This window comes from Propithecus coquereli, unplaced genomic scaffold (assembly GCF_000956105.1).
Source record: "Propithecus coquereli isolate 6110/MARCELLA unplaced genomic scaffold, Pcoq_1.0 Scaffold473, whole genome shotgun sequence".
NCBI lineage: Eukaryota > Metazoa > Chordata > Mammalia > Primates > Indriidae > Propithecus > Propithecus coquereli.
In genome coordinates, this window is record NW_012150541.1 from 2,116,252 (window position 1) to 2,128,475 (window position 12,224).

The following is a 12,224-nucleotide window of genomic DNA, read 5'->3' on the forward strand; positions in this document are numbered from 1 at the left end:
GCACAAGTAAATCTAAAATCTGTACATGCAGCTGCGCTCATGGAACCTCAGCCTAGTGAGCAAGACACTCACATGCTCAGGGTTTGTGCAGAGGGCTGGGAGATGATCGAGGGCCGTGTGTGGCAGGGGAGAGGGGAGCAGCCAGCCAGGAGCCTTGGAGGAGGAGGCTGCCCCGGAGTAGCCGTTTGTCAGGGGTGGGAGAGGAGGGACATGTCCAGCATGTGGAACAGCATAGATCAAGGCACACGGGACAGTGGGGCCAACCAAGGGATGTGCAGGTGTTTCTGTTTGTGCAGAGCTTGGGCTGTGACTTGAAAAGCAGAGACCCTCCTCCGCCACCCCACTCTCTCATTTGTTAAGAATTTATTGACATCCTGCTCTGTGTAAGATACTGACTCCGGAGCCCCGATGCTGCCAGAGTGACACACTTCCCACAGCCCCTGTGCTCCTGCCCGGATCCGGAGTGGAGTCAGGATGTGACTGCATCACAGTGTCCTCCTGGGAAGCATCGATCCGGGACAAACGCAGTCCTGGGGGCAGAGGCAGCTTCCTCGGCCAGGCCCCCGGCCAGCCAGATGGCTTGCGAGCATCTTAATGCTTGGTTACAGCGGTTGGTTTGAATTAGCTTTTCATGACTCAGAGAAGGAAAACTTGCTGTCAAGGATGCGTTTGCAATATTTCGTTTCCCCACTGTCAGCAAACGCTCCGGGATCTGGAGCACGTTCGCGCTGGGGTCACCGCAGGCCTGCTGGGAAGCGCAGTGCTCAGAACTGTAGGAGCCATCGTGCGCTGCTCTGCCGGCTCTTGACATCTGCACCCCAGCGGCCGGGCTGCGTGTTGGGTCGTCCAGAATTCTCCAGTTATGGTCAGGATGTCCGCCGTTCACTGTCCAATCTGGCTACCCAAACGCTGACCGGATGGAGCCCTTCCTTCCAACCCTCTATTCCCTCTTGAAATGGGCTTTTCTCAATCCAGCATTATATTTCAATAGAATAATCCTGCTTCCAAATCTTTCTACAAATACGATGACAGAAAATTCAAAACATATGCCTGCAACTCTGCACTGGCAAAGTAACACACTGTCAGGATACCTTTTGGGGCTTTTGTTCATTTGTTTGTTTTTTTGATTGTTACTGTGGTTGATGATATTCTTGTTGGCTAAGAGTATAATTTTTTCTCACTGATCTTCTCCCACACTTCTTGAATCTCAAGACTCGATATGTTGATGCCAAATACATAACTGTTATCTGCAGTTCACACTGTGTGGCTGGCGCCCAGCTCTCTTTGTCCAGTTTAGTGTAATATGCACAGAGACTTTCTGTCGATGTGACCTGACCTTTACTCCTTCTGAAATGCAGCTGGCTGGGTTTCCTTAGGCAGCGGATTTACTTTCGCCCGTGTCATTTGTCAGAACCCCTGGCACAGTTACTGAAAACATTACTTGGCAATTAATCTTACTCGTCTAAAGTCACAAACAATTTGCATCAGAAGAGTCCTGACATATGTTCATTTCATCTGTTTTATTACCGTCTAGAATTTAGTGATTTAACACAGGGTGAGCTGGCCAGACTGTTTTTATGGGCTGGTGAATGCTCCGTGTTTATCTGCAAGGCTGGTTTAAGTGAGCTCGGTTTATTGTGACCCACGTGGGGCAGGGCATTTATTAATCACGTACAACTCCTGTGGCCACAGATGGAAGAAAAGATATTTTTGCAAGAGTCATACTGTTTAGAAGTCAAGGAAGTCTCCTCTTTGTCCTATCGAGTGAGGAGGAAATGATAAAATTTGTTCATTTGGACTTCATTTTCTGATGAATGCAAAGTTCCACTTGACAGAGAGAGACAGGGAGAACAGGAAGCCCCCAGCTGCCTGTAAAAATGCCTTTGTCTGTGGATGTTAGTGACAGGGGTTAGGAAGATTAGTGACGGAGAGGGTGCGATCTTACTAAACTGGAGAAGTTCATTTGCATAATGGAATCATTTTAACTAAAAGATTAGATTGAGTAAATTGTGGCATAATTCAAGATGCCATCATCTCTCTTTCAAAAGACATAATGACATCAGGAACTTCCAAACTACAATTACAAACATAAGTTATATCACTCTGAAGACAAAACTGGTAATTAAAATCCATCACTTCCTACATAATTATAAAATACAGTATGATATCAGAATTCCCTCTGAAAGGCTGAATTTTATCTTTTGATAATGGCAAAACATCTAAGCGTTCCACTATTAAGAACTCGAAGACTTTAAATTGATGTGGTGATAAGAAAACTGTTGTCATTCTTTCCAAGTGACATGAAATCTCTCCTCTTCCTAAAGACATAAACACAGAGATTTTTAAGTGCAGCAACTTTGAATCCAAATCTGTGCGTTTATAATGTCTTACAAGTGGGTAGAAGTCATTTACGCTCTTTAAATTACTGACCCTTCTGTCTCTAAGAGAAATGCCAGATGGCAGCTCGCACACAAAAGCCACTTGAAACACTTTGCTGGAGCCTCCTTCACAGTCCGCGCCGGGACCAGCAGGTGCTGGACAGGCGTCCAGAGAGCTGTCCGCGGGTTTGTGCCTTCGAGTCGCTTCCTTTATCGAGTCATCGTCTAATGCTGAGCCGCATCGACTCCCCAGGGCAGCACGAAGCCCCCTCTGGTTTCCCCGCTTGTTAGTTTTCTTACTCTACCTAGACTCTGAGGGAATGGTGTTTTCTCTTTGCACGATGTAAAACGTTTGTCTTTTCGTGACCTGACGTAAGACAGCACAGCAGAACTTCATCTGATGTAAATAAGTAAGTGAAAATCCAGAGACACAGCAAAGAGAAGCCGCCTGCGTTCACCCGAGCTGCTCGTGCTGCGGAACCGCAGTTGGCTTCCTCTGGGGCGGGCACTGGAGGCGCGACGCGCTTTCCCCAGGGGCTTTTTGGCGCTCATCCTTGGATCACACCTGCCGTGTTCAGGCCTGGAGTGCCATCCCTGCCCATGGGGGTCGTTATGATCAGGCAGGAATGGTGGAAAGGAGGGGAAGGGGAGGAGGGAAGGACAGATAGAAGGGTGATGGTTGGGAGGAAGGCAGAACCAGACAGGCAATGCATAAATACTTTGGGTTTATGCAAAAACTCTCAAACAACTGCTGTATTGTCACTATTCTAGAAGCCGGTTTTCCCAAACTGCTTTGATCAATCGAATCCAAGTACTTTGATCAAAAGTTCTATCAAACAAGATTAAATTAAGTACAAGGTACAGATTCCACACTGAGACTCACCCTCCCCGTCCTTCCCTCCTCCAACAAGTAGACTGAAAAAGCAAGAGGGAAGAGCGTGGACGAGCTGGGTCCATGGCAGACAAGCTGCGGGTGTCAGTGGCGTCATCACGCTGTGAGCGAAGATGTGAATAAGATGGAACAAAGGAATATAACACTAAAGAGCCAGAGACCTCGTCTTTTTCCTCGACAGAGACTTGTGTCCAGTTTGGGCTAGTGCCCCTGAAAAAGGGCTTTGGGGAGACTTCTCTAAAATGGTTTTAAAAAATGGGAAAATAAGAGGTGCAGAACCAGACTGGCTCATTGCAGAGGTCAATGGCAGAGCAGACCACTCCCCTCAAATGGTGCAAGGGGGTGTCGTGTTTGTTGTTTAAAATGAGCGTGGCTGCTCAGGCACAGGTTAAAGAATGAGGGATGCTCTTAGTAATAAGAATGCCGTCTGTTCCCTGGGAGGAGGGAAGCCGTGCCCATTGTCTGATGGGTATCTTAAATAAGGCCACTGTCACCGTGGAAGGCAAATGGAGCCCTCTGGAGTCGGGAGCAGAGAAGGGCAGGAGTCAGAGCCAGGATTTGGAGAACTGGCATCCTGGCAGTTGGAAGTGACATGGGAGGAAGTGCCCACATAGGACCTCAATGTGGGGGAGATGAAGGGCACGGTTTATTCTGAAGTATGTGGCCTGTTTTCCTCACTTGCTCATGATCTTCAGCAGATATCACTACGCACAAGATTCCAGAGCCCTCCAAAGCTTTGGCACTGCAAACCCCAATTCTATGCTCTCTCTTTCCACGGCTGGCAAATGTGCTAAAAATGGCCGTTTTCTGAGCTCTTCAGCTGCCATGACCCTCTCTGCTGGGGACTGTCATTCTGTGTGCAGTGACCATCAGGGTTTATGACTCCATGGCCGCTGAGAGCAATCTCTGCCTTGCATTAATAGGCATTAACTGAAGCCAGTGCTTGCTCTTATGGGGAGCTTCATGGGACTGAAAGTGTTGTACAAGATCTTTGCGCTGCTCATCTCTCTCTCTCTCTCTCTCTCATTGCTTCCCCACATCATTAGTCATCATTACTCTTTGGAGCTTGCCCTAGCTTGCATTCTCTCACCGGAATTGTGTGGGATGTTGTTAAAGAGAGCAAGCTTCCCCTAATCTGAAGCCAGCCAGCCAACTCCTGCCTGCCCTAGGTCGGGTCTGGTCCCACAGCCAGACCTTTATCTCCGGAGACGCTGCACATGCCAGGGCCCCAGACAGCAGACCTAGAGAAGAGCAAGCTGTGAAATGTGTCAGCTCAGCCAAGAGAGGATGCTGGCTGTGGACGCCCCAGGCTGCCGCTAGCCAGCACCCATCATCGGTCAGCTGAGACACTGGGTGTGATTCCTCTGAATACAGAGCACATCTTTCCTTAACCTATTAGAAAAGCCTCATGCCATTTAAAGGAAAACATTAAAAATGCTTGCAGGAGATGAAAGTGCTGTTCTGCTTCTGTTTCAGGTGCTAAACCTGCCCCTGGGATCTGCTTTGAGAGAGTCAACTCTGCAGGTGATCCTTATGGAAACTGTGGCAAAGACTCCAAGACTTCCTTTGCCAAGTGTGAAATGAGGTATGGAATCTGTACAGCCTGACAAAATCATTGCTTTGACCTTCCCACATTGCTGAGAGTCGGTTCCAAACAGTTTCTCTTTGGGAATTGTTTGTTCTTACCCTTCCAGGGATGCTAAATGTGGGAAAATCCAGTGTCAAGGAGGTGCCAGCCGGCCTGTCATTGGTACCAATGCTGTTTCCATAGAAACAAATATCCCACTGCAGGAAGGAGGCCGGATTCTGTGCCGGGGGACCCATGTGTACTTGGGCGATGACATGCCGGACCCAGGGCTGGTGCTTGCAGGCACGAAGTGTGCAGATGGAAAAGTAAGACCCAAATGTTCGCTTGCATCTTAAATGTAAGTCTGGAACAGGGCCCATTGGAAAACATCCTGTTCAAGAACTGGGTTACAAGGTTGGTTTGTTTTCCTAAATCTACTTCTCAGAACACTGTCTCTGGAATCTAGTTCTTTGCACCTAAAAGAAAAAGTCAATAAATCCCAGATCCTGGTCTGGCCATTGAAATGCAAATTTGGGAAAATCAAGCTTGTCTTCTCAGCCCTTTAGTGTTAATAAGTCATTTTTACACTCTGGGTGTCATGAGGGTTTCCAGCCAGGAAATTACTTTGGAAAGAAATGCAATAGTGTATTATATTGGCTTTGGATACGTGGCTTGGTTTTGGGCACAGAGTTCTCAGGGGCTTGCCCTCACCTGGACGGAATGGGAACTCAGATGTATTTTCGGAGACCCTATAGAGAGAAGAGTAGGACAGCGGAAGAGAGAGCGTAAAGCCCAAAAGGGAGTCCTTTCAGAGAACAGGAAGAAAGGTAGATAAAGATATTTTAAGGTTTAGAAATAAAGTCAAAAAAATTTTTTAAAGAAAAAAGAATTTGAGATTTTCATGTTTTATCACACTGATTTTTTTCCCCAAACTTTCTCATCAGACTAAACGATGGCAAGTTAATAAATAAAATGTTTTAGGGAAAAACTGAATCAACCCCCAAATACCTTTTAGGACCCTCTTTGCAGCCTGATCTTGAAATCACTCCCTAAAATGGAGGTCACAGAGAAGAAAAGATGGACCGGAATCCCCTCCACTCACTCTCCTCCACCCCACACCCCCTCAGCCACAAATGCTTTTCCTTGAGGAAATAGGACAGTTCGAGAAACATCTTATGCATTCTGAATGTGTCCTTAACCACATTAGCTTATATGCAGGCCTTGACATTAGAATGACACCCATTTTTTAAACTGTAGCCTGAATGGCCAGGTGCATCTGAAAATTGAAATTCCAAGGACTCAATTTATCATCAAGTTTTTTCTCCACGTGCCAGACAAAATGTGCTTTGATCTCTGTTTCCACAGCACACCGGTTCTCTGAGGGCTCAGGAGGACAATAGCACCCTGTGCTGTGATTCTCTTAGGGGTCCTACTGTGTTCGTTGTAATCCTGGAAAAGTTTTTATCAGCTGGAATGTGACAGTCCCTGTGGCCAGCATTCCCACCGACGCCTCACAGCTGCGTGCATCTTGCCTTACGTGAGCTGTTAGGGTCGGATAGTGACCTTCCCGGTAGGAAGGTTCTACCCGATTGAAAATGCTTCTGCAACCTAAACGTCAGACTCTGCTTCCTTTTTTTTTTATTTCAGCATATTATGGGGTTACAGATGTTTAGGTTACGTATGTTGCCCTTGCCCCTGCTTCCTTTGACTCTAATTTGTAACATCTTATGGGAGAAAAGGGGCCTGATCCTTTGAGTCTGGAGTACATTGTGCACCTTTGAAACGAGGCTGAAGTCTTTCCACCAGCCCCGTGCCACCGCAGCAGCTTGATAAATCCAAGAGAGCCATCTGTGTTCCTCTGTTGAGCATTTCTGCCGATGGTTTATGTCACTGATGAAATAAGTAATACTTGTCAGTCAGTGTTCTGAAAAAGTCCCCATATTTCAGTATCTGCCTTGAAAGATTCTCAGACCCAGGATGTGTGGAGCCTGTCAGTCTACACAGGCCCTGGGGTGAGGACCAATCCATCTCGCACTCTCCTGTGCCTTTTAACGGAGGGAAAAAATGCTGCAATACATAGATTCTATTACAAGCTCTAAACAAAAATCATGATAAAATCAGTTATAATTTCAGGCTCAACTGAAACCATATAAAATGCCATAAAGTACAAAAGAATTTAATAGTGTTCACATTGAACTTAGTCTTGAGAAATGCTGAATTTGGAGTCAGACAATAGGATCTGTGTCTGAATCAAATGAAAAATGCATCGTTATGCTATAGCCATATTAACTGAAAGAAGGTAGAATCTTCTCCAACTCTTTCTTTGCTTTCTCTTTTTTAATATTTATATGAGGGCAGTGGGGGTGGGGGTTACTGAAGAAGCACTAAGGTATTTGCTTTGCTTTCCTCCCTCTACAGATCTGCCTCAATCGTCGATGTCAGAATATTAGCATCTTCGGTGTCCATGAATGTGCAGTGCGATGCCACGGCAGAGGAGTAAGTATGCAAAACTGACTTTTCATAGCCAGCCCATGACAAGTCAAGCAATAAATAATTTGTTTGTAAGAGTTTTTGCAATTCATAGCTTTTTTTTAGATAGAGCAATTAGTGTTCTTCTCAATATTTCCTTCTAAACATATTAATTTTCTTTGACCTTTATATAACAAGAAATGTGATTTTTGTTTAACAGAGAAAATCAGCTTGAGCAGTGATTATCTTTTAAATTAACATTCTGCCATTTAAAAAATAATTGTGTTGTCTTCAAAGTAATTTTAAAAGCAACCTTTCTTCGTGCAGAGTTTCACATTAACATTTCAAACAGCTCATCCCTCTTGCTACCAACTTCAGAATATGTCTGAACTGAAATTCTTCCAAAAGGAATTAAAACAAAGACAACAGATCATACTAAACACATGTTCTTAAAGTCACACACAATGGGTTTTAACTAAAGAAAGCTGTTGTTTAATATTTTCATTCAGAGAACCTTTAGGGGAGAAGAGGACTCTAATTGTTTAAAACATAACTTATTTTTCCTGATGGGCTTAATTATTTCCAGTAGGATCCTATTAATCTTGATTGGCCATGCCAGTGGTTCTTTTGTTTTTCTGAAATCTTTTCTATAGAAATCATGTTCCAAATCCTATTTTTAAAATTTGCAGACACACGCCAACGATCCTTACGTAGAATTATGGGTGTTCCCATAAAGTTATATTGTGCTGTAACCACGAAAGGACTGCAGGGCCACCTCAGATGGGTTTGTCCACTGTGAGTTTAGCTGACTCCTGGTAGAAAACAAAATCTCTTTATGTCTTCATTGGATCATAGATTTCTTACTGGTGGCTGCTAAGAGGGAATCTATAGTCCAGCCCTGTTATTTTACTGACAAAGAAGCCAAGACCCAAGTTGGGGGACTGGTGTGTCCAGGGTAACATGACTTCGCAGCCACATGCTGGATTGAGGGCCTTGGACTCTTCACCTTCCAATATCCCTGGGGCCTCGTCCCCACCTTGGAGGGGAAAGGCCTATTTTCCGGGTAGGTGGAGCAACCGTCCATGACTTGGCAATGAGTAGCTTGGCCACGGTCCTTCCCTGATGAGCCTGGGCTCACCAGCAGCACCTGGAAGTGGGTTGTTAGAGCTGCAGTCTGTCTGCTGCAAGCTGCAAAAGGGCACCAGGCTGCACGTCGCAGGGAGAAGCTCTGCAGGGCAGGTGTGCATCTAGGGCTGGTAGCTGCATCTTTGAGGGGATAGGCATAGGCTCTGCCACGCACCCATCCATTCTGCTCAACTTTCACTTCACAGTGATAACGCTTTCCAACGTACCAAAGGCTGTCTCGACTGTTGGCCGCCTTATTTGAAACAGCGGGGCAGGTGACTGATTCATCAAAACAAGTCAGTGGGCACAGAGATCACAAGTGAGGCAGATAGTCCATATATTGTATTTTGCCTTAAAATGCTAAAGTGTATATTCGGCATCAGTATTTTGATGCAGGGCTGCGGCCTTTAGGATTGGTTTGCTGACTGTAGTTCTGCATTGACTTCCTCATATAAACCACCCCAAAACGCGTCATCAGCGATGTGTAGTTTGTTTCTGTAAGTGGAGGGGGAATGCAGACGCTCAGCAGCAATGAGTGCAGACTCCTCATCGGTTACAGCTTTGCCCAAGTCATTTTATGGTTGCTTCATTCCTAATTGATCAGAAATTCCTTTCAGTGATTTGTCTTTATTTATCCAGTGTTCCCAAAGGATTCAACCTAATTCTCTTGTCTTTGTGCTCATATTCCGTTGGTTCACGTACTAGTCCAGCAAATGACGTACGTGACAATAACGGGTCCAACCAGCATAGACAGGTTAGGCAGCCACGACCATCAGCAGCCCTTGGTAACCACGTGGGCAGGAGCTCCTGGGCCATGCCACGGAGGACTCTGGTCTCCGAGTTAGGTCACTTACTCAGGGCCCAGAAAGGGCAAAGCGCACCCTCCTCCTGCTTTCCTGGCGTCCCTTTCTCGCCACGGCAGAACCATTCTCCTGTTTCACGAGGAAGAGAGTTTATTGCTGGCTTTGCCCACCATGCATGGGGGGTCCTGGGAACGGCCCCTGGGGAGCTCTGCGAGAAGGAAGTGGGCGTTTCAGGAACGAGGGACCGGAGCAGGCTGCGAGGAAGTGTTGGTGGAAAGCCCGTGTACTTCCGTGGGCACCAGGGATAGGAAGCCTGGTTGTGGGCCTGCCCCGCCACCCCAGCCTGCCGTGGGAGCCCCAAGTCACCCAGCCTCTCTGAGCCTCCAGTCTGACAGACACAGAGATGTGCCAAGAGGTTGTCAGGTCCCGTGATCACCAAGGGTCCCTCCTCGCCGTCGCGGGGGCTTCTCATCATGGTCAGAGGCTGAGTTTCCCGGACTTAGAGAAGAAGACGGGGAGATTGAGGGGAGGGAGGGCTAGAAGCAAGCTGGGGAGCCCTAATAACCGACTCTCTATTCTCATAACAGCTGCTCACAGGCGAGTTGTGTCACATCTACAGCCTCCGGTTCAGTGTCCCCTGTCGTGCTGTGTCTGGGGCTCATTCTCACAGGGACACGTACTAGCGTGGTTGTGTCGGTGCTGGGGGGCAGGGGCTCTGGCTGCAGCACCCTCGCTTCTGCTATGGCGCTACACAGAGGGCACGCCTGAACGCCACATCCTTCCTGACGTCTCTCCCTCTCGCTGCCCTGAAAGGTGTGCAACAACAGGAAGAACTGCCACTGCGAGGCCCACTGGGCACCTCCCTTCTGTGACAAGTTTGGCTTTGGAGGAAGCACAGACAGCGGCCCCATCCGGCAAGCAGGTCAGTGAGGTCCCTGCGTCCCTGGGCGGGTACGGATGCTGAGCTACCGGGGGTGGCGGGAAGCCAGGCAGGCTCACCAGCCGCGAGTGTAGGTGCCAGTGTAGCCCCGTCAGCAGGAAACCTGGTGGAAACCCACGTAGGTCTGACACAGCCTGGGCCTCGCCCGGTTTCCAGAGGCTCGCTCTCTCCTTCCCTGGTCGTTTCCAAGGCTCTTTGCTCTCCACTTGGACTGAGCGGCTGAGTTTGCTGCTTATACTTGAGCCCGGGACACTTTTCTTAGCTTAGGTAATTTCTACAGCCAACTGCCAAAGGGGTATGAATTTCATCATCGTGTCAAAGGACTTTGTAAAGGCCAACTTCTGTGCGCTAGGGCCAAGGGGCGTGAAGTGTAATGCCTTTTAAAAGTCACACTAGAAAGACGCCCACCTCTGAATAAAGGTGATAGTGGCGGCAGCCGCACTAGTGGCAGCAACAGCATCGTGTATTGAGCAGTGACGTGCCGGCACTGAATGTTTCATACTCGTCGTCTCCTCACACAACTCTGAAGTAGGCTTGTCTGTTGTTTGTTCACATAGAAGGGACCTGAGGCTCAGAGAAGTTAAGTAACGTGCCCAAAGCCATTCAGCTAAGAGTTAGACGCAAGTCTGTCCCTCAAGAAGCTCCTAACAGCAGCTGTGCTTGAATCTTGGTTCCTTTCTCCTCGGATGACCTTTAGCAACGCTCTCTGGTACAGTGCTGTTTTCTGAGTTCTTTTCAGACAGTCAAGGGGCAGGTCTGAGTGACGTCCCTGTCCCGGTGAAAGCAGCAAGGCAGGAAGGTGCAGAGAGCCGAAGGGGGCACGGTGGGGAGCCAGGAGCAGGTGGGACCTCACAGCGTGTGCTTTCTCCTGGCGCTCATCCGAGCCCCCGTGACACTGGGACCGAGACCAGTGCTGCTGCGGGGGGGTCACGCGTCCCCAAGGCCTGCTGTGACTGGCAATGTTGACTCTGTGGCTTTGCCACCATTTCCATGGCAACAGACACAACACTGCTCTGCAGGGCCAGGCAGAGCGCAGGGCTCAGGAGGGGAGTTCCACCTACCAGGCACATCTGCAAAAACAGCGCCACGAGGGCAGCGAGGTCCCGGTCCTGCTTCTGCTGAAATGTGGGCACACTTCTGCGTGGCAGAGTGGCTCCAGGTCAGTGCTCCAGCAGGCCCCAGGCCCACAGCGAGGAGGAAAGGGACCAGGACATCTTGCCTTTTATTGAGCCTCCAATTGCAATGGTGAAGAAGCCAGGGCTGGGCTCAGAACCCCCTTTCCCTGGTGACAGCTCAGCCTTGATGACTGGTCACTGACTGCAACTTAAGCCTCTAATATGGCTTTACATGTTTATTGCACAAAAATAGCAGGTTTTAGTTTTTAGTCCGTCAGGGACCCTGCTACCCATTCCATCTCCGTCCAGGTAAGCCAGACGGTGCTGGAAAGGAAGTAGAGAGGCAGCAGCGGGGCAGCAGCTCCGTGTCTCTTTGCAGTGTGGGTGCACGTGACCAGTGGACTCGGGTTTGAAAGTTTCCAAGAAGTCAAGGACCCCACAGAGTCACCAACTCTTCGTTTCGAGAACGTTTAAAAAATGAAGACAACCAAATAGCCAAGTCCACCCACTGAGGCCATCATTTCAGAAAAGAGTGTATTGTAAACACCCCCATACACACACACACACACACACACACACACACACACGCACGTATAAAATCAAGGCAGGCAGTGCAAGTGTGGCCTGGGCCTTGCTGTCCCCGTGGTCTGCTGCTCCTGGCCTGGCTGTGGCTCAGTCGCTCATCAAACAAATGCTTCTCTCATGTCTGCCGTGTGCCAGCTGCTCTCCTGGGTCCTGGGCAGACACTAAGCGGGTGCCGCACGGCGTGATGAGTGTGGGCTACAACGAGGATGTCGGGGGCGGGGCAACCCCCATGGACTCGGGAGCAGCAGGGCCGTGTCAGGAAGGCTCCTATGGACTCGACGTGTCTGCCGAGGTCTGAAGGGAGCAAGGGAGACACGTGCTGTGTGGCAGAGATAGCCGTGCAAAGATCT

At 48.5% G+C, this 12,224-nt stretch overlaps 1 protein-coding gene across 1 annotated transcript in view; it reads left to right on the forward strand.

The window, feature by feature from the left end:
* The window catches only part of ADAM12 (ADAM metallopeptidase domain 12), a 307,846-nt gene that overhangs the window by 276,887 nt on the left and 18,735 nt on the right, over window positions 1–12,224 (forward strand). Inside the window, exons 15-18 of the mRNA XM_012655353.1 lie at window positions 4,747–4,855; window positions 4,965–5,163; window positions 7,256–7,333; window positions 10,048–10,156. Coding sequence (XP_012510807.1) covers window positions 4,747–4,855; window positions 4,965–5,163; window positions 7,256–7,333; window positions 10,048–10,156 — 495 coding nt within the window. The remainder of the gene's footprint in view (window positions 1–4,746; window positions 4,856–4,964; window positions 5,164–7,255; window positions 7,334–10,047; window positions 10,157–12,224) is intronic.